Below are 25,759 nucleotides of genomic sequence, written 5' to 3' on the forward strand. Positions count from 1 at the left end.
AGCTATTTTGCTATTTCTACATCCCAGTACATAGAACATTGCCTATCATATAGTAGATGTTGAATAAATACTCATGAATGAATAAATTTTGCTAAAGAAATTCAGATTTACTGAATCATGGCTGTAAACGACAAAGCAGAGTGACATAATATTAAAAGGACAGGTAGATGTGAAACATTATGTATCTTGGATGAAGACAAATCACAGAAGACAAAAAACAAAAATGAAATGTAAGGGCCCTAAACAGAATTGAACCCCCAAAAGTCATATGTGGTCCTCAAGCTGCCCATGGAATATATGGTTGTTATGTTCAGGTGACAACTGAATAAGGATTGAAATCATTAAAATTATTAGTCCATACCATACCCAGGGCTTCCTTCTCAACACTGGGAACAGTAGTCCATTAACATGCTTTATAGATTGCAATCACAATTTAATGGGTCAGTGATCTGTGGATGAGCCAAAATCTGTACTCTACATGACTCAGACATGGCCTGACACAATAATACTTTTTAGTAGGAACATTTGTTATTGAAATCTAATTGAAAAGATTACATTGACTCTCTGGAAATTTGAATACTAAGACACAGAGAGTTGAAAAGGCAAACACCAGATATATAGAAAGAAGGTTATAAGAACAATTCATGACAGTAAAAGTCATAAAAAGCAGAAATTATGAGGTAGAATGGAATACAGAAGAATTTTTTAGTGGTGTTAATAGAATAAGAGAAATGACAATCATCTGCTGCAGTTTTTTCTGCCATTCAGATAGACAGTTTGAGAATTTTTAGTGTCCTCTTTTATTATTCATAGTTTAGTGGCATTCCAAGAGGATATGATATAAATTACTATAAAAAGGACCACAAATATTGACATTATTTATTGAAATGGCTTAATTTTGAAATGCATTGTAGTGATTATATCAATGTTCTGAAACTGAAAATAAATGAAATATACATGTACATTTTAGGCTAAAACAAAGTTGAGTCATTTGTTTGACTGTATTTACTATTTGCATTCTCATATATTATATGACCATATCTCACTCTCCAAGTGTATTGTCTAAGAAAAAATAGAGGTGGCATCAACTCAGATCAAAGAGAAGTCATATGTAAGTGGAACAAAATTCTGAATTTCTACATTCAAGCCTGATGTTCAATTAGAAAACACTATTTCTGGAAAAAAACAAAGAAAAATAAATGAACATGTAGCAAGACAAAATAATGTTTCCCTTGAACTATTATTACCTACATTCAGATGCACTTTTTTTTTCAGAAATCAAACTAAACCTATAGGTATATTCTGTCCCTTTTTATTCATATAGATTACGATGTGTTTACAAACTCTGGTTCTGTTTGTAACCTGCATGCTGATATAACAACATGTTTTCTATTGTTTTAACTTTTAACACTTTAATATTTTAGATATGCCAAAAAGTAAAGGCACCCAGGTATTTTTATAATAAAATAGCTAAATTTGCATAATGTTGTTTGCTTACATAAATAAAAATAACAGCAATATTACATATCTTTATAGAAGTATCAAGAAGAAAGAAAATTTATACCATCTTAACTTGCAAAAGAAATAAATGTATGCTTCTAATAAAAATATTGCATTTTTTTAATCTAGAGGAAAATAAATGACTATCTAGTTATGAAAATTATTAACTTTATTTTAATCAATTTGTGTAATTTTATAAGTACATAAGATGATTAATGGAATGGAATTATATTTCAGCATCTTATGAGAACAACTTGAGATACTTAACGTAATACCTAGCAGTTCAGAGTATATATGAGCTTCTCTGTCATTTGTGTTAATATTTTAATCTGAAGATTATCTTCATTATGAGATTAATGGATTTAATTTTATTTTCTTGAGGATTAAGTTGATATTGCCCTATATACTACAAGAGTAGCTAGTATAGCCATGATCATACATGAATGTCACCTGACAAGCTTCAAAGATGTTTAGGCTAATATAGCACATTCTGCAATAAGATCAGATTGTGAAACTAACATTCATAATGTTAAGACAGAAGGATTTTCCCAGAAGCTAAATCTTTGCTTTAAAAAAAAAATCATGTCACTGGAATAAACTACAATTAATCAATAACAAAAACAATAATACTTTCTTTGGAAGTATGATTAAATACTGCAGTTAGGAAGCACAATGACATTTATTTATTAATGTACACAATAAAAATGAGCTCAATTTTAAAAATAAGATATTATTTCTTATGAATGACTAAAACTGGAATAACTTTTTGAAGGTTCTGAGTATAGAAAATATCACCCTTCTTATTAAAGAGTTTCATATTTAACAAATTTTAAGACCTAAAGCTCTGTCCCCACCCCCACTCTGGCCCTACCTTAATATAAAAATAAAGTTTCCTTGATAAATGAGAGTTCCAGCAAGAAAAGAATAAATGAAAAGAAAGAAAATGATAAATATAAGTGTCACAAGCACATTGCAATTTCAGTTCTCAGGACGTAAAGATGAATGAGGCTTCAGGTGAAAACAGCTTGGTTAGCACAGCCCTGATCTAACTTCAGAGGGTGAACACTGCTTGGCTCTCAGTTACAATGACTCATTTCCTTGTAATGATAAAGCATTTTTATACATGCATTGATTTACATCTTGCCCATTTTTTTATTTATAAAGGCTTGACATTACATTTAAGAAATCAAAATGATTTTTGTACCATATAAAACACAGAAAATTAAACTGTATATACAGTGCAGCTACTCAATTTCTCAAGATGCTTAATTATACATTCACAGTGACTTTAGAAATGAATTTTGGGAATCTTTTCTTGCCATGTTTTTAATGCTAATAAGCTACACAACAGTAAATACTGTGACTACATGGATAATGTAGAACGGGTCATTGTACATTTTTTTCCCTGCTATTTGCTGAATTTGATATATGTACAAAAAACTTTATATTGAGTTTTTGAATGTAATAAAACAACTAAAAATTATTTTAGGGTATTTTCAATAATGTAATTAATTGGATTTCAAATAAGTGCTTATCTGTGTATTAAAATCTCTGAGAATATGTTCAGACTTTCCATGCATTTAAAATTAAATTATTGGATCTCCTTGACTGGGTACAATTGATCCTCATGAATTGCTCTTGCTGCATAAAGGGATTTCCAAGCTGGAAACAGTGTGTGGCTTTATGTTTGCCAAGTGTTGCCATCTTACAATCTTGACTGTTGAAACAATAACATTTTGGCTGCTTTTATAACACTCATTTAATGTTTACAGTTTAGTAAATGTGCATTTTTATAAACAGAGGGCTTACCTAATTAAACTGGACCAGTGTAAGAACTAGGTCAATGTATTGTGAACAAAATAATCCCAATATGGTTGGGTTATGGAACAGCTCAATTTTGCTCATTGAGTTCTATCGATTTTTGGCAGAGAGAAAAGAAAGAAAGAACAGATGGTGAAAGAAAGAAATTGAGCTGCCGGTGATGGAATACACTATCACACTGAATTATAAAGAATGGTGCTCCAATCCCCTGAACAGTTATTTCAATTAGAGTACAAAATCAACATACTGCTAATTTTTGAAGCAACAGAATGTTTTCAACATAAATGAACATAAGATTCAGTTTCAAATTATGGTGAACGAGTACTAAAATGTGACACAGGAGGGGAAAGATAGTTTTCTGCAGCTGGCTTAAAAACACAGATCATGTATTTATTTTCCTATTTGATTGAGAATGGAGAGAAATTTGGACTTCTTCATTCACAATTTGAATGTTCAAATCTGAGAGACTTTTAATACTTAAAAATAGGTGTCTTATCTGTAAATAAATATATTTGTCCTGACAGATGTTAGAGAGGATTCTACCTTCAAATAAACAGTCACTAGAAAAAATATTACCCTTTTAAAAATAATAATATAAAGATCTCAATTTAAAATAATATGGAAAATGATTTTATGACAAATTCAAAATTCAATTATTTAAATGATTAATAATTTCCCCAAACATTTTCATGCATCAGAAATGAAAATCTCAAGTTAAGAGACTTGTATTAGGTTTGGAAAAGAATAGGGCAAAATAATTTTATATTGGTACCTAGTCTATAATTTTTTGTACAACTTTAGATAAAATCTTGAATAACTAAATAATAGTTGTATGCAAGATTTATAAAAATATGAAAATTATAAATGAAAACAATATAATTTTTACACTTTGTTTTGATAAGAAAAAAGTATCATACTAATAGAAGAACAAAATTTGAGGGGGGTTGGTACCAGGGATTAAACTCAGGGGCACTCAAACACTGAGCCACATTCCCAGCCCTATTTTGTATTTATTTAGATAAGTGGCTTAGCACCTCACTTTTGTGGAGGCTGGTTTTGAACTCATGATCCTCCTGCCTGAGGCTCCCAAGCCACCAGGATTACAGGCATGTGCCACCACACCCAGCCAAGAAGAACAAAATTTTAATACTAAATATTTTTTAAAAATTTTAGCCAAACAAATATAGGAGCATAATCAGTTTGCAGGATTTTTTTCTTTGCCAAATCATGAGAATAACAATTTAAGCCCATATCAAACTGCTTCACCCAAGTGTTAAAACAACAACTACAAACAAAAATCCCCAAACAACAGTCATTAATATATATGCTCACTGGAGGAGGGAGAGAGCTGAATGATCAAAAGCAAGAGATCAATGTACTTTTCAAATTTAATACCCACTCTTTCCAAATTTTGAATCTGAATATGTTTTATGAGTTACCAATTTGCTTTTATGAAAACTACTTTTTATATATTACTTTTTGCTGTTTCAGTAAACTTTGTTATATAATGACATATGATCAGCTGTGCAGTACTGGAAAACTATACATTATAAGCCACTTCAAAAAACAGAGGTTTTCTTTTGTAGAAATTTTATCATATTTTAAATAGAATGAGTCTTCTTACGTAATCCTAATTGTTCATTTTAATATGTAGTCCATGTGTTTAGAAAAGATTTCAATTTTATAAAAGATTTATCAGTTTTAGTGTTAGTGTGTATTGTAGGTGAGGAAAAGAAATCTCTAAATAACTTCCAGGAACAGGATTCTGTAAAATATTTATTATCTTCTAAATAGCAATAACTTAGACAAAGAATTTTTAAGACTGATTTAGTAATTTTTTTAAAAAGCAATTTTTTCCACTGTACTGAGAATGTACAATTGCACAGTTATAGCCTCTGAACTATGGCCTCTCCTGATCTTGGGGAATTAGCTCTTCAATAAGAGCAGTGATCTAAAGTATTCAACAGACATGAAAATTCTAGCTTTTTTTCCACTATTTTTTTCAGATTTGGACTTGGTTTCCTTATCAGTAACGTCATGGAAAATAAAGTCCACTGTCTAGTGTTGCTGCAACAATTACATGGGGTAATCTAGTCTACACAAAAATCTTAAAACTGTTTCTGGGCAATAGTAACTAGTCATTAAACAATGATTACTGATATTATTTTTATCATTGCCACTATTTACTGTAACAGAAGCAAAGGAATTATTTCTTAAGTACTATTTTTAAAGATAATTATTTCAAACTCCAGTATGTATCAGCAGTAGAGAATTCCAATCTTCCTCAGTAAAAAAAAAAAAAAAGAAAAAAAAGATTGACCTTTAGCAGATGCTTCACTGTTTTACCTAGTCCAGTTGGGCATCCCAACTGCCTGCTTTCCCTTGCTCTGAGGGCAGGAATGTTCATTACTAGAAAGTATATAGGCAGGGATAGGAACCAATAGACTGTGTCACTTGGTACATTGGTGCAAGGGCCAAAAACTGGACTTCTCTTGTGAACACATTCCATTGCCTTTTTGGAGAGTCATCTGGATGTCTTAAGGCAAACAGATAAATTGCTTTGGTTATCTAAATGATAGCTGACAAATGTTACAACTGTAAGCTTACAGAAACATTTTCATTTCTTTTTATATCATTGCATCCATTATTTTGAAGAAAACAATCTGAGAAACATTGCATCAGGTGGATGTGTACTATTAAAAGCTTGATATGTGAAATCCAAATGTCTGGAAGTAGGCACAGAAGCAAACTCTGTTTGAACCTTGCCTGCCCCATGAAAGAATGCTCTGAAGTTTTATAGCAGTTTTTATTTATGGTCACAGTGATTCACCAACACTAACAAGCATTAAATTTTCACAGCACTCCTATCACTTTATTTGGCATGGTACATGGTAAACATACTGCAGCTAAAAAATGCAAATCTGAATTAAACTCCAATATTTTTGTTCTCTAAAAACATTATTTTTTTGTGTTTACTTCTTCCATTTTTAAATAATACAATATATTATTTCTTGGATTTTAGAAATTATTTAGGATGTTGTCCTTATATTTCAGTAGATACAAATCCTGGTACAGAATGCACATTAAAAGGTTGTTTTGTGGTATGTTGTAAATGGTTGGGGCAATTTTACATAAAGGTTCCAATTAGTGCAAATAGTAGGAACTTTGAAGAAAAGGACCAGCCATGTCAAAAAAATATTATCCAGACTGGAATAAAGATCAGAGGGGTGTAAATATGTTTTCTATTGGGATTTCTACCACAAATGGTTCTTTCTTCCTGTATTTAATGCAAAACATACCATGAGTTTGATGTATACCTATCAAAAAGAAAAAAGTCATTTATTATCTACCAAGATATATGATTATAGAATTTTTTTTATGAAAGATGGCATGGGAAACCATTAGGATTCCAGATTAATCCTCTAAGAGTCTGGAACAGTGGCATAAAAGTAGCTTTAAAATCCCCCCAAAATTAATGGTAGAAAAAAATCAGTTCTTATAGACTAAGTAAACATCTTAAAATCTAAGATGTAAGAGTAATTTGTAAGCAGCTTAAAATATTCCTCTAAATATTTAACAAAACTGTCAGATCTGATGCGGAGGGATTCCTAACACCTTCAGTTTGTTCAGTCACATTTCCAAACCACTCTGACAACATCAGTTTGTGAATTGGAAGCAAGGACTTTGATTAAAAAAAAAATCAGAAAGTTCAGTCTGGAGTCATTTATCCTAGTAACTTGAATGGAGTTTAGTGTGTGCAACATTCAATTTTAGTAGTGAAAATAAGTGACTCTGGAAATTGGAAGAATAGTGTAATCTAAGCCTTCTTTCATTGTTGCATAATAATGTCTAACCTTAGATGTTCAACTTGGGGTACTTTATTGGTGCTCTCAAGTTTCTTGGAAATATATTTAGAATCATCTGCTATTATTAGGAACACCAAGGGAAAAAGTTGAGAAAATGCTACTTCAAAAAGTAAAAAGGACACGATGAAGCACTTTCATTCACATGAAGTTCATTCTTCTACATGAGTCACTTAAGTGAAAGTAGTCAAACGACTAGACCTATAATCCAGGGGAATGCCTGTAGAATTGTGATATTTGAAAACAGAATGAAAGGAGCACCAATGTAGAGCTTTAAGAATCATATTTGGATTCATTGCACATCAGAATATATATGATAATAAATCAATGTAGACGTGAGCTAGCTGTGTTTGATTCTTGTCAGTTGTCCATGCATTATAGTCTCCTAAATGATTGTGATGTAAAGTTACCATCTCAGTCCTTTAGCTACAGCATCTGCCTTTCGTTGTCACCTAAACTCTCTTTTATTTTCCTGGGCTAAAAGAAACCATATATTGTTAAGCACAATTTTAGTAAAACATGGAATTTAATGAGATTTGGGGAACAGGTTATCATTTAGTAATGATGATAATTTTATAATAAAAATTATGATTTATATATAATATGTATACTACATTAGCTTTTTATAAAGTACATTCAGAAAAGACCCCATTTAGTTATGATTGTTATCCAAAAATTTGATATTCTCTACAAACATTTAAATGATTTTGCAGTTTAGCTGTTTCTCATCTCAATGAATAGAGACATAAGAAAAAAAAATAAAGCATATCTTTTCTAGTTTGCATTGAGAATGAATGTCAAAGTTGAGCTTAGGTCTCCCTGGTTACTAAAACCATGTTCCTGACTACAATGCTCTAATGTTTTCAATTAGATTGTGGTTCCAAACTTGGTGCCTTGCACCTAAAATGTACTCAAACATGTACATTAAAAAAACTATGATGACAATTTTTAAAAATTATTTAATCATTTCCACTGGGAGTGACTGGTGAAAGAGGAAACAGTTATGAAGTGTCTTTTCTGTGTTATGCATTATGAGCTCCAAGAAGTCAAGTTCTTGCCCATGGTTGTTCAATTAGCACCTGAACTGATCTGACACAATTTTGTTAAACATGGCTACACAAAGAAGACCCCTAAATATTTCATGAAGTGTTCTCAATACTTTCTCTCCTGCTTTTTATTTATTCCTTCACCTATAATGTTCTCCATCCTCTGATCCCCACAATGCCTGCCAAAATATTCTTTGATGCCCAACCTCAAATGCTTCATTTCAAATAGCACTTTCTTGATCCCTTTTTCTACTATGATGGCTCAGTGTTCTGGATTCTCACAGTTCTTTGTTGGGTTACATCACTCTTGGAACATTTTCCCAATTATGTGTTTCGACATACTTTACCTCTTCCCCACTGAATGTAAGTTCTTTTGAGGATAAGCCTTACTGATCTGTGTGTGATCCATAATTTATATTGCACTGCATGGCAACTTATTAGTATTTATTAGAGAAATGATCAAAAATGATAACAGTTATTAATCATTGACAGATTTACAGAATGGTCTCCTATTGCCTCATAGTCTGCTGCTTTTTTCCATATAGAGTAAAACTAATTTTCTGTTTCACAGATATGTTATATAAATTAATGCATCATGGTTTTAGACAGTGAACTTCATCTAGAAAGCCCTCCTCCTTTCCATTTTCAATGTTAATGAAAATATTGAAATGTTACATATCTTTATAGGCCCAGGGCAATTTTCACTCCCATGAATCCTACTTTCCTCATGCTTAGCAGCATAACATAGCATAATTAACAAATTAGTGTAACTTCTGGACATCATAACATTTTGTTTTATATCTGCATGATGAACCAATTTGCTCTATCATATTCCCATGATATATTGTAAAGTTCTTAAGAACAAGGATCAATTCCATGTGTTTTTTGATTCCTAGTAATCATTAGTGTGGTTGATTCATAATCATACTTAGTAAATCTTTGTTCATTTAAAATAGGTTTTAATTTTTTTTTAAATCCTAGATGATTAAAAGAATAACCTGAAGCAAGAGTGAAGTGAAGTGGAGATATATAGCCAGAGTAATCAAAGCAAAACTAAGACCCTAGTATAACTGCTAAAACAATGCACCTACACCTCAATTGAATGGTTTTTATTCCTCTTCTAGCACCTTTTTTAAAAATGCATAATTTCATTTTGTAGTAGTGAAGATCAAGTCCAGGGTCTCTCACATGCTAGTTAAGCACTTGGCCACTGAGCTACCTTCCGAGCCTTCTAGCACTTTTCACACGTGTAGTTTTCTTGTTCTCTGCTTACCTCCTTTCTTCCTGACCATTCTTTGCCATCACTGCAGGAAATAAGCTCCAAATCACAGCTGGCATCTACCTAGTGGGCTATGAAATTATTCTACTTTAAAAAATATTATATTTTTTGAAAAATTAACCCAATGACATAAGAAACCTTAAACTGTCTAGGCTGATACTGAAGATTAAGCTCCTTCTGCAAAGGGACTGCATCTTTTGTTCCTGTGCCAATTTTTTACAGATTCTGGACCAGAATATACTTACTGATTGAAAAAGGCATATCCAGCCAAAGGTTGGATGCTATTTATTTTCTTTATATACTGGCAAATTTTATTTAGAAACTTATGATGACTCATTTCTTCAGTCCTTCAAGCAAATATGTTGGAATTAGTGAGTTTTTGTTTTACTATAGATTTTTTTTGGGGGGGGTACCAGCGATTGAACTAAAGAGCACTCAATCACTGAGTCACATACTCAGCCCTATTTTGTATTTTATTTAGAGACAGGGTCTCACTGAGCTGCTTAGTGCCTAGCTGTTGCTAAGGCTGGCTCTGAACTCCTGATTCTTCTGCCTCAGCCTTCTGAGCCAGTGGGATTGAAGGCATGCACCAACATGCCCAGCAATACCCATAGATTTTTTTATGAGCACATTGGCAGTACAATGGAACTGAATTCAACTTAACAGAACATGATTTTGTGCCTTTTCTTCATGGAAAAAATGGTAAGATAATGCTTAAAAATTCACATTTGATTTATTATATTTTGATCTATTTTCTTTCCCTCCTCAAATGTGTGTGTGCCTGTGTCTGTGTGTGTGCATGTCCAGTAACACTACTTTAAATTTGTGTCATTTTAATAACAGGCTTTACATATAGCAGCTGATAAAAAATATTTTAAAAGAGGCATGGCACCATCATATTGAGACCAAAAGTTTCATTGTTATGAATTTAAAGAAAGGAAAACATTTATTTTTATTATATCTATTTCCTTTTCAAGGAGATTTGATTCAGGGTATATGTTCAAAATTTATGAAATGTTATGAAACATATCTAGAGACATATACATACATATAAGTATGTATATACTTATATGTATGTATATAAACCTAATTTATACCATGTTAAAGGAAAAATGGAAGGAATCATTTATTTCAATGAAAGATAAGTACAGCCACACTAAAACACTACCCTTGGTGAAAGTCGTTTTTTAGAGATAGACGGATGTAATTATGTCTAACTTCAGCTACTTACATTTTAGTAATTACTTAAAGAAAAAAAAATGCCTTTGAATATTGTGTCTGAAAAATATAACAGCACAAAGTAGCACTATATTTTACATTTATTGGATTTTACTAAGAAAACACTAGTAGTTTTATGAATTCATCGCTGATTATTTTTACATTTAAGTTACTATTAAAAGGAAAGTTGCTCTTTGTGATGTGGTTATAATTTATAACCACAGACAGTCTAAGTTTTTAAGCTAAAACTGTGCCTCACCTTCACATATCATTTACATACACTGATTGCTTCCACATGTCTGGCATAAGGTAAAATAGTTTATGAGCATTGTAATACAGCTAAAGCCACAATGAAATAAAATTCATCTTTGTCTAAAGTACCTCAGAAATTTATTCATGCTGGTGCATAAGTGTTTTTAAAAAGAATTTTGTCTTCCAGAAAAATCCTTTAAAAGCCGCCTGTAGTTAGTGTCACCTCTTTTCCTGACGTCTAGATTTCCCAGTCTGGTTTCCAAGTGTCTTCTGTTAGACAAAAGCCCCTTTAAGTTACCCTCAACATGTTCTTCATTCTATTTACTAGCTTCAGACTTCAAGTTTATTTTCTTGAGTGACTGAATATCCTCTTTCCTGCAAATGGGTTATTTGCAATCACAGGTGGTTCATGGAATTGGTCAGAAAGACTCAGACTTTGTATCTACAATGCTTCATTCAGACTCAGGGACATATTAAAAAGGAATATTGTGCTAATTCCTATGTGGATTCAATACTCCTTAAGTTGTCATGAAGCATGTTGTGTCTTCATGGACCAAGTCATAACAAAATAATATTCAAGCAGCTATTACACCATCGGAGAGGATATGTTGTAAGTACAGGAGCAAATAAAACTCGTCATTTCCTGGTTATTTCTACTAAATATTAAATGACTGACTTTAGTTCATGTTGAAAACATAAATTGGAACTTACAGTCTGTGAGATGCAGCTAACATTTTCCTTAAAAAACAGGTGCTTCCTTGCTCCACCTGGCTCCGAAAGAATTCACAGCCAGAAGACCTAAAAATTAGGTCTCCTTTCATCCCCATCTCTAGTTTTAAGGTACATTAATTCTATTAAAATTACACTTTTGAATAAATGCATAAAGCAAGAGGCCTATAATCAGGACACTTAGCTTTAGATAAATGTATGATGAGGGACTGAAAGTCTAATGCTAGAGTCAACTATTTTATGTCATCAATTGTTTACTGCAAACACTATCATTTTACAAAGCTTTCTCATATCTTCCCTGACTAGCTAATGTTGACAAACTTCATGTTTTTAAACATTCATACTGCTATGCCATGTCTTTCAAAGAAGCAAGTCACAAATACATGCATGATTTTCTTTGCATTATCTCTATTCATTTAATTCACAAAAAGTATGAGCTGGAAAATACATACATGTAAATCTACCACAGATGAACTAAACACTGTAATCCAATTATTAATATTCATGGAATTAATATATATTGACTATTTCTTTGCATCAATCACTGATTGGGTACCTTACCCAATCATTGTTGCTAGAGCCATAACAATTTTCAGGAGATAAGTAGTCTAAAGTAGAGAAGAAGGACCTAAGGTTGAAAAAAATACCAGTACAAAGTCCTCACACCTAGGAAGTGCCAGAGAAAGTTCAATGCTTTTAGTACTCTGCTAACACTACTCTTATCCTTGTAAAATTTTTGTTTTGATTGTTGAATTTCAAAACTGTATTAATTTTCAAAAGGCTAACAAGTAGATACTTGGTTACCATAAGCACAGTACAACTTACCATTCAACAATGATAAGTAACAATAGTGTACTTTATCAAATAATATATATTGAAGTTGAACACATGCAATATGAAAGAACATGCAATTTTATTCTCTTGGAAATATGAAAAGGTGACAAATCTGGTCCGGTAGAAATATTCAGCCATTATATCCATCCATATATAAAACTAAATTATTTTTTAAAATACACTGAGTTTTGAATAATGAAGGCTCCATATTCTATGGGTATACTCAATATTTAGACTGAGATCTGTCCTAAAGGAACAAATTACTCTAGCATCACTAATTTTACTTCCTTATATGGAATTTACTTCAAACAGACTCTTTTGAAGTTAATTTCCTGATTTTTAAACAGTTGTGAACAGAACTGTCATAGAGTAGGTAGTTCTTTCCAATTTGACAGCTAAAGAGAAAAGCCAATAAGTGTTAATCTTGGTGTATGAAACAAGAATGGACAAAAAAGACATTGACTCTCACTTGCTAAGCACTTCATGCATGGGGGGGGAGGGGAACACCCAGAACATTCTTTTAATTATTTGCTCTCATTTTGTTATGTTGAAATGTTTCTCAAGTAGTTGAATGAGGGGTTAAGCAACAGAGAGAGGATGCCTCTGTGTTAGACTGTGCAAAGAAAATCTTAATTCTGTGCTGAATAGGCACCTTTGGAAACAAAAGTCAGAGATTCTATTGAACATGAAGATCACGCAGAGAAAGTAAGAGACTCCATGGCTCTGAGCCAGTGTGTGAAAGCCTAATAGGGAATTGGAATGTTAGGAATAGTTGCTTTGTTTAATCACAGATTCCAATTACATCTATTTAGAATTCAGGATGAAGGAGTGAATCTCTGCATACCAGTCCAGGAGAAGAAAAATATCCATTGAAAGAATTATGAACCCAAATTATATAGTTAGTCAATATAAAGAAAATAGTCACCCACAGTGTCTTGTTTTCCTAACATAGAAATATCCTGCTAAATAACAGTATATGTAGGACTCCTGATCAAAAATTCTAAATGTATGCTCTGCCATGAACTTAAGAAATTTGAAGGAATTAATGTGATATAGGATATTTTTAGATAGGCAGCTATATACTAATTGTCAATCTTTTGTTGGATTTTAAAATTTTAGGCGAAAGCATAAAACTCTTCAGTTTTTAAAGTGTGACTTGCTTTTCTGTAGACTCATGATAATATGAGTTTTATGTACATAAAAACAAGTTACATGTCCATGTGTGAAGTCACTGTATCCCAGATGAATACGTCATTATCTGATGGTAGCCATTTGTTTCAGAATCTTGCTTCATGGTCTCAGAAGATGACTTAATAACTCATATAACTCAATACTTGAAGGTAAACTCCTAGTTATCTGGATTCCAAAAGCCTCGCTTGGCTCACTTCATTTAAAAAGTTATTATCATCTATTCGCTTAAGTTTAAACACTATAATCTCTATTTGAAAATTCTCTGCCACTTGTCCATATCTAAACTGGCTTTTCAGCCTTAAATGATATTTATTCTAACTAAACATTTTATTAATCTACTTTATAAATCTTCAAATGAATCTAGTGTGTGCCATGCACTTAAGTCTATCATATGTAGGGTCTCACCTGTGCGTCTTAGTCCTCTGACCTGAAATGATTATCTGCCACCTTCTCACTTATTACTTAAGCTTCTTCATTCAAGAAGTATTTAATGAGGGCCTATTATACACAAGACTCTCTACTTAACTTGACTATAAATATAAAATGGATGCAGAACAGTTGCGATATTAAATAGCTGACAGTCTGTGTCTTTTCCTCTCCCAGATGCTAAATTTCTTTAGGACAGTTGCTAGACCATGTCTCCTACACCCTGCCTCTTGGAAAGCCTATCCAGAGGAGATACTCAAGTAATGTTTATTGGAGCTGAGGGCATTAGTAAACCACCAAGAGGTTGGGAAGTGTGTCATCTTATGGAAGTGCTCCCAGGAAGGAAAGGCTGTGGAGAAGAAAGTGCAGTCATGGGCATGATTGGGGGTACAAGGTGAAGAAATCCTCCTGTTTGGGTTATTATCAGTATTGTCTCATACTTCTAGTTGTGGAAATTCCAAAATTTATAGTTCCCTAATTCTCTGAGTCCTAATCTGTGCTTAATCAATTAATTAACCAAACTAACATGTCTATACTTTCAACATAGCTCATCTTCAGCCTTTCTTCTGCATTTCTATTATTATTATCATTATCATTATCATTATTCAGGCTTACTTCCTTATATATGAACAAAGTCAGGGCTTTCAACACCTAGACTCTGGTTAATCACTTTAATAGATCACATGAAGTAGTTTGGGCTTTAATCAGTAGGAATTTAAAATATGAGAAAAGCATAATTAAATTATGAATTCCAGAAAAAAATTATAGCCTATAACAGAAAGAATTAATGATTAGAGGTTGCTGTTGCAGTAAAGGTCAAATGATGACAGGGGCCTGTTCTCACCTGGAAGACAGAACAGAGAAGATTTGAGTGACAGACTCAAGAGGTAGAATCTATAGGACACTGAGGCTGATTAAATACGGGGTGGACCAGTCAGAAATAAAGGGACACATGCATGAAATTAAATGCCAAGATAACCTCATTAAGTAATTGTGTATTTTATTTTGCTCTGCTATAGATTGTTTTGCCAAAAGTGAAATGAAAAGTTCTTAACCTCCTCTCAAGAGTCACATAAAGATTTTGTTTGTTTGCTAATTTAGGGCCTAAAACCTTTTGTCATTTCCCCAGGGAATAATTCAGAGAATATTTTTAAAAGGATAGCATTCAATGGGAGTTATTTCAATAGACCAAGAAAAATACTGATTAAAGATTAGTATTTTTGGGGTGTGGGGAACAGAATCTTTTTTCTTTTTTTCTTTTTTATTTTTTCAGGTAATATATTTCAAACCTGGAAAGGCAGAAGGTGATTGAATTGAAGGATTGGTCCTGTTCACACTTTGTACCCTGGAGGTGCAAGGCTCTGAGGGTGGAAACCTCATGTATGCTGTGGAGGCAAGACCCTAAGTGCTAGGGCCTGAAGCCAAGTGATGAGGATTCTCAGTGGAAGGAATTTGAAAGGTACTTCTGGCAATGTCCCAGAGTAGCCATGACTGAGCAAGACAGGGAATGAGCTGAGAGCAGACCAAGATACAGAAGGTGCGCTGGGAAGGTCCACTATAAAGGACAGAAAATAATAATCCTCCTGAACAGCTGGGGATATGACATCAAGCAAAGTGAGACCCCCTCCTAAGACCTTCCTTACAACTCTGTGATCTGATGGGTGGCATTCCATGTTCCATAATTTCAAATTAAATGTAATATGATTTAGAAAATTGCAACAGCTTTTCTTGTATTTGAGTATTATGGATACACATAATCATACATATATACTAAATATAAACCCATCATATAGGTATTTCTTCATCTAAATTCAATTCAGTAAGTACAAGGAATTCCAGAAGTGACTTTTTTCTTTTTAGTTTGTGTTGCAAGATACAATGAATCTACAACTTCCTCTAATATAAATATGAAATGTTCCAAGATTTTACTATCCTGTTTGTTATGAAACTAATTTTTTTATGAGCTAGAGAAACATACTGAATGATGAAGTACTATGTAGGTAAAAATATATGTAGTATATTAATTTATATTTAAAGATAGGAATCATATAACAGGAACACACAATTAAAGAGACATTTTATTTCTGGATGCTCATTGTATGAATGTTATGGATATCATATATATATATATATATATATATATATATATATATATATATATATATAAAATACACCTTTATTTTATACAACTACATTTTTATGTGGGGCTGAGGATCAAACCCAGTGCCTCACACGTGCTAGATGAGTGCTCTACCACTGAGCTACAACCCCAGCACCTGGATATCTTCATATTAAAAGCGAATATGGTTGTAAAATAGGAACTGCTCTTTTCACAACTTGCTGGTAAATTAACAAATTAATAAATTAAAGCAGAATAAATAAGAGTTAACTAGGAAAACAAGAAACCAGCATTCTATATCACTGTATTTCATAATCTCAATGAAACACAATGGGAGTACTTTCTACATTGAATAAACAGAATACTTTCCTTTTTTATTTGGTTAGAAATGAGCCAGGTTCGTATGTTTTGTAGACATCCAAAGAAGAGACAGATAAGCCCAAATGACTCTGTGACCACTGTGGAAAAGTCCTTCTAAGTGTGTGTCACCTGTACTTCTTGATCTAACTTTTTAGGCAAACTTCTACAACTACATATTAATTATGAAGTTCCTTGTCTTCTGTGCTGCAATTTTAAGTGATATAAATTATGTATATTGCATTGTGAAAACCAAATCAAAAGAAAAGTTTTCAATAGTGGCAATCACCACTTTTCTCCACATTTGCCTTCTAAAATCCTTCTTTGCATTCAAGGCCCACCTTCCCTGTTCCCCATTTTACATGAGCCCTAAACTCTTAGCAGATATATCTTCCTCAGAAGCCCTTTTATATTCATATTATTTATCTAAAAATCTATTCATTTATGAATAAATGTGACAAATGACTTATGTGACTTAATGTCTTATACATAGAATATATATAGGAAATATAAAGTCTATAGAGCTGATAAAATGTAGTTCCATTTAATCTAAGTCTTAAAGATGTTTCTTGAGATTTGAAATTCAAAGGGAAAACTTAATGCTCCTGACACATATCATGAGGATCCATAAATATATATAGCTTGGATTGACCTAAGGTGTAAACAACTTTATTTTTACTTTGCTTGAATATATTCTTAAGGATTAGGACTAGGCCTACATCACTTTTACTGCCATTTAATAGTTATGATTGGTACACAAAAATGCAATCGATGATAGCTGTTGTACTGTTCTTTCCTGCTATTTTTACCTTTTGACCAGAATAACAAATATTTTTTTAAAAATTTTCCATCCATATTTGTAAATTCCTTATAATACAAATGTCAGCCCACAGCCCTATAAGTGGCTTAAGGAAATTAGGCTATTATCCTCTTCTGTCTTCTTAATAATTTGAGATCAGAATCTAAATCAAAGAGTTCAACCTGTATTTTGTATATTCACATTTCAGCCAGATATTCTTTTGGCTATTTCCTATCACATTTACTTTTCTGAGAAAGAGCTCTGAGGATGAAAAGGCTGAAGAGGGAAATGGGAGGTATTACCAGGCTTTGGGGCAGGAAGACAAGGGAAGGAAGAAACTGACTTGGAGATGAGGCAGCAGGCGCTGTGAGCAACTGTTGCCCTTGGTAAGTGTGACAGAAGCAGCAAAGGAAGTTCTGAAATGCTGCATCTTAGCAAGCTGTCAGAGAGCAAAGCCAGGATTCTCCCAGAAGTGGGGACAATGAAAAATAGTCAGCTGAGATTGTTCATTAAGAATATGTTCAACTTCATTTGGGAGAACTGGTTTTGCTACACAAACATTTCAAGTGCTCAGTGTGAGGTTAAGACAATTTTCTTTATCTTCAGCCACTATTTAGTTTTATAACAGTGTCACTTTCTTTTCCATATGTGAGTACTGCAACATAAGAGAAAAAGGAAATCAAATGTGTCCAAAGAAAGAAAGTAATTCCTCAAATTGTACCTAGAATCTTCCTGTACATGTGTATTATATTTTCCAGTTTCTGAGCTGTAGGCAAGAAAAGATGACCAGGATATTTTCTGATTCAGTCTTGGAATAGCCTTGGTTCAAAATGAGATGTGGCTTGGGGGAGATGCCACTGTTCTCACATCCTTGTGCAGCCGAAGTATCATTGACATACAGCCTCTACCCTTGCAGCTAGCAACACTTTTCCTTTCTCAACAGTACTACAATGTACAATTCACTTATAATAAATTGTTTTATTATAAATTTGCATTCCTCTTGTTTCCAAAATGAATTGTGTTTTTTAAAAGGCATATTTTAGATTTAAAAAAACCCAAGATGCATCAACTAAGTCACAAAATCAGTCAACAATGAGTTTCTGTACTAGCCTTTGAGAGTACATAGATGAAAAATAATACATAATACATATCCAGCTTCATGAACCTCACAATCTGGCACTACAAAGATGATTCATGAAAGAGTTTTACAGACTTAAAAAAAGTCATTTGATGTAGTCAATAGAACAGTTTCATTTACTATTCTGATGAAAAGCCAAGTGGGTGATGTTTGTTTTACCTAAAGACATATTTATGATTGTAGCGACACATTAATTACTATAAGTTTGGGTCAACATTGCTTCCTGTGCCACATCTCTCCAAGAAAGAGAAACCTAGAAATGCAGGTTTAATGGTTTATTCAAAAGATGACAAGACCTCCTAAATTTGTGATCCTTCTAAGTTTTAGCCTAAGCTTGCATAAAATACTAAGACCAAATTATTCTTATTTTATCAACAGAATTATATTTTTGCTTATCTTCATTCCCTAGTTCAAGTATAAATTGTATATTTTCTTATCCTGGGTTTGACAGAGTCCAGCTTTGTTACTGTTTAGAAATAGTGTGAGAATTCTCTATTTATACTGATGTTTATGTCTTGGCAATAGAAGGAGATAGTAGCTGGAGACATTCAGACTTATTTATGTCAGATGGGATTTATTGATTCTTCCATATGTTTAATTATGATGATAATTTTGAACAGGTTAAAAATTAAAAGAAACCATTGTTTTACAGATACAACTTTCTAAACATTATCTTATCTTCTCAGCTAGGTACTCTCCAATTGTAAATGGTAGCAATAATGTGCCTCAGGCAAACTCACTTCTTCCTATAACAAATGATTCAGAAAATACACATATATGTAACATTACATACCAACATACGTAATTAGTTTGCATACTAATACTCTCCTTCCATCACTCTAATTGTTGGTACCACTATGTCACTAATTAGTTTACTTTCTCTTGTAGAGATCAGACTCACATATAATCTTATTTAAGTTAAAAAATAATTTTTTTATATATAACCATTTACTTCTTCCTGGTCAAAAATGTATCAATAAGTGCATGCAAGGAACACATCAAAATCTTTAGCAAATTTCACTTAAGTAATGTATCATTTTCGTGCATGTCACATCTCATGACTCCTTTGCCAGTTTTACCAAGCACAGCCTCTACACTTTTAGGGTGCTTATCCTAGCAGCCTGTCCTTTCCAGAACCAATGAAAAAGCTGTGACAAATGGCTAGTGCCACCTATTAGTGGAAACATAGTACTGCAAATCATGATGATTTCTTTAGATAGCACCTTGGAAATCACAAAAAATTAATGCCATCCCAATCCTAATTTATGTTTACAACTGCTGGTCTTTATAAATGAGTAAAAGTTGATGATAACTTTAAAATACAAGTTTCTTAAAGCACACATCTGAAAATATGATGCAAAATTTAATACAGAATGCAATTGTGTATTCACACTAAGGATAATATCTTCTTCAATCAATAGCTTAGCATCTATTTTTGTCAATAGGGACATATATAATCATATTAATTAACCTATTAAATTTATTCCTAAAATATCCTTAAATTAATTCTTGAGTTCAGAATTTAAGTAAAATTGACCCCAAATGATATTTGTTAATTATGTTGTTTATGGGTGATCATTAAGTCATAAAATGAAGGGAAATTAGATATCACAACCTACACATCTATTTATTGGGCTAAATATCTTGGTATTTTATATCATTTATAGTAGTAGACTGTTAATTAACATGAAAATAAAATACAACACAAAAAATTAGAACTAGGAAAATTGTCTAATGTTCAGGTTTATTGAAGTTAATAATGACTGAATATCATTATTATAAGTTAATGATTTAGAGGTTTATTTTTTGGTCTCAATTACTTTCCTAAATGCTACAGTTTACACTGTATAAATTATTTTTTCAAAGTCTAATCTGTTTGGCAGCATTAACAGAGGAGCCACAAATTTGGGACTTCACTAGCCATCACTTATTCTGACCAGAATTGAATTGAATCACAAGATGTGTGACTTTTATATTATTTTTATGTTCATTTTTTCATTATTTTGCCAGCATATTCTCGTTGATTAGACAAATTAAAAGTTCTACTATTCTTTGTGTTTAAATTAAAGAACTTGGAATCAAAATCTGATGTTAAAGTTAATAAAATTTGAAAAGATCATGTTAAATAAAGATTAGCTAGCTAAATTCTAGGTGCCAAATGAATAGTGACTGTTTGAGAAAAGAAACTGCAAAGAATTTATGACTTTGTTGCTCTATGCACACGCACACACACACGTGTGTGTGTGTGTGTGTGTGAGAGAGAGAGAGAGAGAGAGAGAGAGAGAAAGCTTGTATGTGTCATTCCTTCCCCCTAACTTTCCTAGAAAGTTTAATTTTAACTGCAATAGCTAAATTTTTAATATAAAACACATTCCATTCTATACTATTATATAAATACTTAGGATATTCATCAAAACTTTTCACAGGACTTCAAGGTCATATCCTTTTTATTTTATTTATTTATATATATATAGTATATGTATGATATAAAATATGATTGTCATTTTAATCTAATAAATTTATTTGTGAAGGCTTTTTATCATGTCACATCCTGTAGATTGCTGAAATTATTTTCCAAGCCATAAATATCAACATGAAGATATGTATTTTAAATAGAATACATGTATGCATATATCCATATCTATACACATATCCATTTCTTTATATATGTAGTATGTATAAATAAACTCTCTTTCTCTCTCTCTCTCTCTCTCTCTCTCTATATATATATATATATATATATATACATATATATATACTATACATATAGTATATATAATTAAACACTATTTTACTAAAAATATTGCTGAACAGAAATCAAGTTCAGTAAATCATTATTTATATTAATTAGTTTTATAAACAATAATAATTTGTTGAAGAATAGACTAATAAGAAAAAACTTTTGAAACTTTTACTTCAGAGTTTTTAATTAAATAAAATTTTCTTCCAATATCAGAAAACTACATGAGAATTTTGATTTAATTGGCAATCTCATTCTCACAAGAATTAAACAACAAGACTCTAAGGGGGAAAATATCATCAAATATAAAAAGAAAGTCTTTAAAATGTCTACCCTTTATTTCAGTCTTATTTACTAAGTCCTCCCTATGAAGGTAAGGTTAAAATTATTGATTTAACCTTTGGATTCACAGGATCACCATCACATTGAGACTTGCATGTGTCTTTGATTTCTACTAAAACTGAAGCACACAATGTCATGGGAAAACCCATTACATTGAATGATGGAATATCTGTCATTTATTTAAAACCCCAAACCTATTCATTCTTGTGATTTACATAGATTTTACTGAAACCTTCATTGTATCACATATCCCAAATGAAAGATTAAATGATTTTCTAGTATTTCATAAGAAAAGTGAAATCTGTCTAGTTTTGTAGAGGAAATAAACAGTTATGTGCCATTTTTTAAAGTAGCAGCTTAACTTTTAGTTCTATTGCATACATTTAAGGAAGGCAAAAGTATCTCTGAGTGAATGTTTCTTGAGGATAATTTCTATGTGACTGCTGAGATTTATGGAGTTCTCACATTTTCTTCCCCCACAAGGATTCTAAATCAGATTGGTTCAGAGGAAAAGCCAGCATACCCCATTTTTCTAATATTATCACTTCTCCAGATGGTCCTGAGCACATCTATTCAAGTCCTTTTTCCTAGAAAGTAAAGAGGTATCTTATTAGATATGGGTGTACATTCCCAACAAAGGCTGCCTTCTTGTTTTTGCTTCTTTTTCTTTCTCATTTAATGTATCAAATCTCTTTAATCTCCTACTAGGCAAGTTTAGAGAAAGTAAGTTCAGTAATTGCATGAAACTTCATCTTAGCCACCTGAGCAATGAGAGGGTTAATGGTGGATCTTTGAAAACAAGTGACCATGGGAAATGAAGGTTGGCAGGGATTTAACTCTTCATGAGTCCTGCTGGAATATTTTTAAGGGTAATGCAGTTGATATTTTAACTATGTTTGACATCTCATTAAGGAGGAAAAAAAAGTAGCTAAAAAAAAAAATCTATCTCCATTATAGTTTAGAAACAAAGTACTGACAATTGGCTACCAGGTGTTTGCTTTGGCAAAACAAGCTACATCCAGAGACAAAAAGGTAATGATAGACCAATAAAATGACACAAGAAAAACTGTTTGGACCACTCTGTTTATTCTTGTTGTCCATTTCACAGTTTATTTTTAACCAAACTGCCAACTTTTGGTGTATCAGTAGAATTGTTATATAGCTGTGAGGCAGTTTTGATTAAAAAAAAAAAAAAGCACAATAATTCTGATGAATGCTAATTGACCAAAAAAAAAAAAAGAAAAGAAAAGAAAGAAAAAAAAAGGAAAGGCTTATAATGACAGTGTCTAATATATAGATCTTGTCAAAATATAGAGCTGCTTCATCAGACAAGGTTAAAATATTTTAATTAAATTCTATCTACCTGACTTGAACGTATAGAAAAAAAAAAAGGTACCTCTTCTATCATGGAGAATCATAATCTATTTACCATGAAAATAAGATTATTTCAAAATAAGAAAGTATGATATTCGATTTTTATTTGATTTTAAAGTTGATTTAGCACTTTGACAACTTTCTCTAAATCTTATAGATTTTAGAATGTTTCACTTTTTTTCACATTTATGAATCTAAAATTATAGCATGCAGTCATTCACATCTTTGAGAACTAAAGTTGCATATAAACTTATACTGAATATAAACTTGAATAAAGTGGACTATTAAGAATTATTTGATGGCATCTTCTCAAGGAGAGAAAAGATGTCATAACATTAAATGTTATAGAAACAATATAAAGACAGTTATAAAATAGAAACATAATAGAGATTTAATTGAGTACTTAATAGATGGTATGCTTTTTTAAAAAAAACTTGTAAAATAAATAAAATTGCAATTTTTGCTGATGCTTAAAATCTGTTCTTCATTGGACACCCAAGAAATTATTAGACCACAAATATTTTCTAATTCAATGTATTTTTCACAATGAGTATTAAATTCAAATAAACACATTTAATAGGTGTTTAATTTCTAATCCAGAGTGTGAAAATTACCTCTCTTTTCTACTTGAGATCCTCTTTCACACTAAAGCATTCAGAAAGAGATGTTACCCATCATGTGAAAATTAAAGATTATATCTTCTGGCATAGAGCAGTGTACAGTAGACAGACATCACCACAGATATCCAATAGTTTTCTTTTACCCCATAGGCTAAAATTGTAGCATAATTGAAGCTTCTCACTGCCCCACCCCCAATTCTAGAAATCTGAGAATCCTAAGAAATCAGCACCTTAGGGAGCAGAACTACTTGACTGCAAACAGTTTAATCTTCAACTCCATTTCATAATACCTGAGTTATAGAAGTATTTTCTGATATTAAAAAGTATTATCTGGAAGCATTTTAGCATTACTTTATACATCAACCTATAAAATCTGTCTAAACAAATTTTATAATGAATATTTTTTCTTAAATCCTCAATTAAAAACAAGCACATGCATGAAACTGTAACCAAATAAAGTATCATGTAATACAGATGGGTGTTTTTTTCTTTCATCAATCTATACTTTTTAAAAAAGAAGTTCACATAAGTAGCTATGCAACTAGAGAGTAATAGCTCTTCAATTCTCATTGAAGTGCATACGGAATTAAATAACATTATATTTGAAAAGCTAGCTTTACACCAATTAGTCAAATACACAGTCTTTTGTACAATCATAACACACTGTGGAAAAACTAGTCTGTTCTCTAGTTTATGTTCTCTTGGCAAACCGTGATCTACTGCTTATGTTAAGCATCTGATTGTCAGATTTGAACAAACTGAATATTCATGATGATGATTAACCATTTAATGTCTAAAACTGAGAAAATACAATTCATCATAACAATTATTAGAGGTGAGGCATGCACATTTATAAAGAGACCATTTTTACATTAGTTATTGTTTTTAAATTTTTAAGAGAAATAAAGTCAGAAAAATTAACAGAAGATATGATCATCAGATATACAGATCAGCATGTACCAGGCATGCAGCCCTTCTCTGCAAATGTGATTAAATGTTCTTTGTTTGCATTTAAATTGTCACACATCAAACAGAAGACGTGATTTTTTAAAAAAGTGTTCAAATCATCTCAGAAAGATACATATAATCACATAGGTTTCTCAGGTTAAACTAAAGGTTTGATGGTTTGGGTTGGGAGGGAGTTCAAGGAACGAAGTGTGTGTGGCGGGGGCAAAAAGCTAGCCAAAAAAACAAAAAATAGAAAGAAAAGAAAAGATTTACCTTTGTAGGATAATTTCAGCCTTGGCACATTGTTCTTCCCATTTTGATAGTTTGCTCTTGCTGTAAGTAATACTCCCCAGAAAAGACAGACAATCCCAGTGAACCAGCCCATGCTGCAGACGCTGTAGGTCTCTGTGCTGCTTCAGTCTTCCTTCCTGTATTGTGCGGCCAGAGAAGTTCAAACAATCTGGAAACTGGAGGTAACAGGTGATTTAGGTCAGTTTCATTCATAAATGCAGACAATCAAGACCTCATGGCAACACTAACACCTCTTCTTCTGTAACAGTCACTGAAGCACAGAAACTTCAAACCCTAAAAAAAAAAAAAAAAATCGAGCCAGGCACCGGATAATGAGGCACAACTGTTGTGTGGAAAGAGAGAGGAAAAAAAAAAAATTAACAAGGGCTGCGGCAGTGGTGCTTAAGAAGCAGTTCCTTTTATCTATGTTCCTCTGATAGCCGGTGGCCGACTCTAATCCTGCTCCCTGCTTCATTCGGCTCCGGGGAAGCAGAATGAAAGGGAAACAGAGAAAGAGAGAGAGAGAGAGAGGAGGAGAGAGAGAGAGAGAGAGAGAGAGAGAGAGAGAGAGAGAGAGAGAGAGAGAGAGAGAGAGAGAGAGAGAGAGAGAGAGAGAGAGAGAACCGTGAGCAGGAGCAGCGCGGACTTTTCCTGTACACATGTAGGGAGAGATGACACAAGATCCCACAGACAGGTTTTCCCAACACTCACTAGACTGGCTGACAATGGGAGAACAGGCGAGCTCAACCCACTCCCCTTCCCTCCTGTCACACAACACATGCAAAAAACATCTCACAGAGATTAGAGCCGGGAGCAGAACCCTCCAGCGTGCCTGTGAAAGGCATGTAGCTATAAATTTACTTCCCAAGGCA

General features: G+C 32.5%; 1 protein-coding gene across 1 annotated transcript in view; it reads right to left on the bottom strand.

Moving 5' to 3' along the window:
• Positions 1-25,393, bottom strand: part of LOC144375095 (semaphorin-3A-like) — a 114,115-nt gene extending 88,722 nt beyond the window's left edge. Inside the window, exon 1 of the mRNA XM_078038655.1 lies at positions 24,870-25,393. Within this exon, the coding sequence (XP_077894781.1) occupies positions 24,870-24,981 (112 nt within the window). The 5' untranslated portion in view covers positions 24,982-25,393. The remainder of the gene's footprint in view (positions 1-24,869) is intronic.
• Positions 25,394-25,759: the final 366 nt, after the last annotated feature.

Source organism: Ictidomys tridecemlineatus, chromosome 2, assembly GCF_052094955.1.
Source record: "Ictidomys tridecemlineatus isolate mIctTri1 chromosome 2, mIctTri1.hap1, whole genome shotgun sequence".
NCBI classification, from domain to species: Eukaryota; Metazoa; Chordata; class Mammalia; order Rodentia; family Sciuridae; genus Ictidomys; species Ictidomys tridecemlineatus.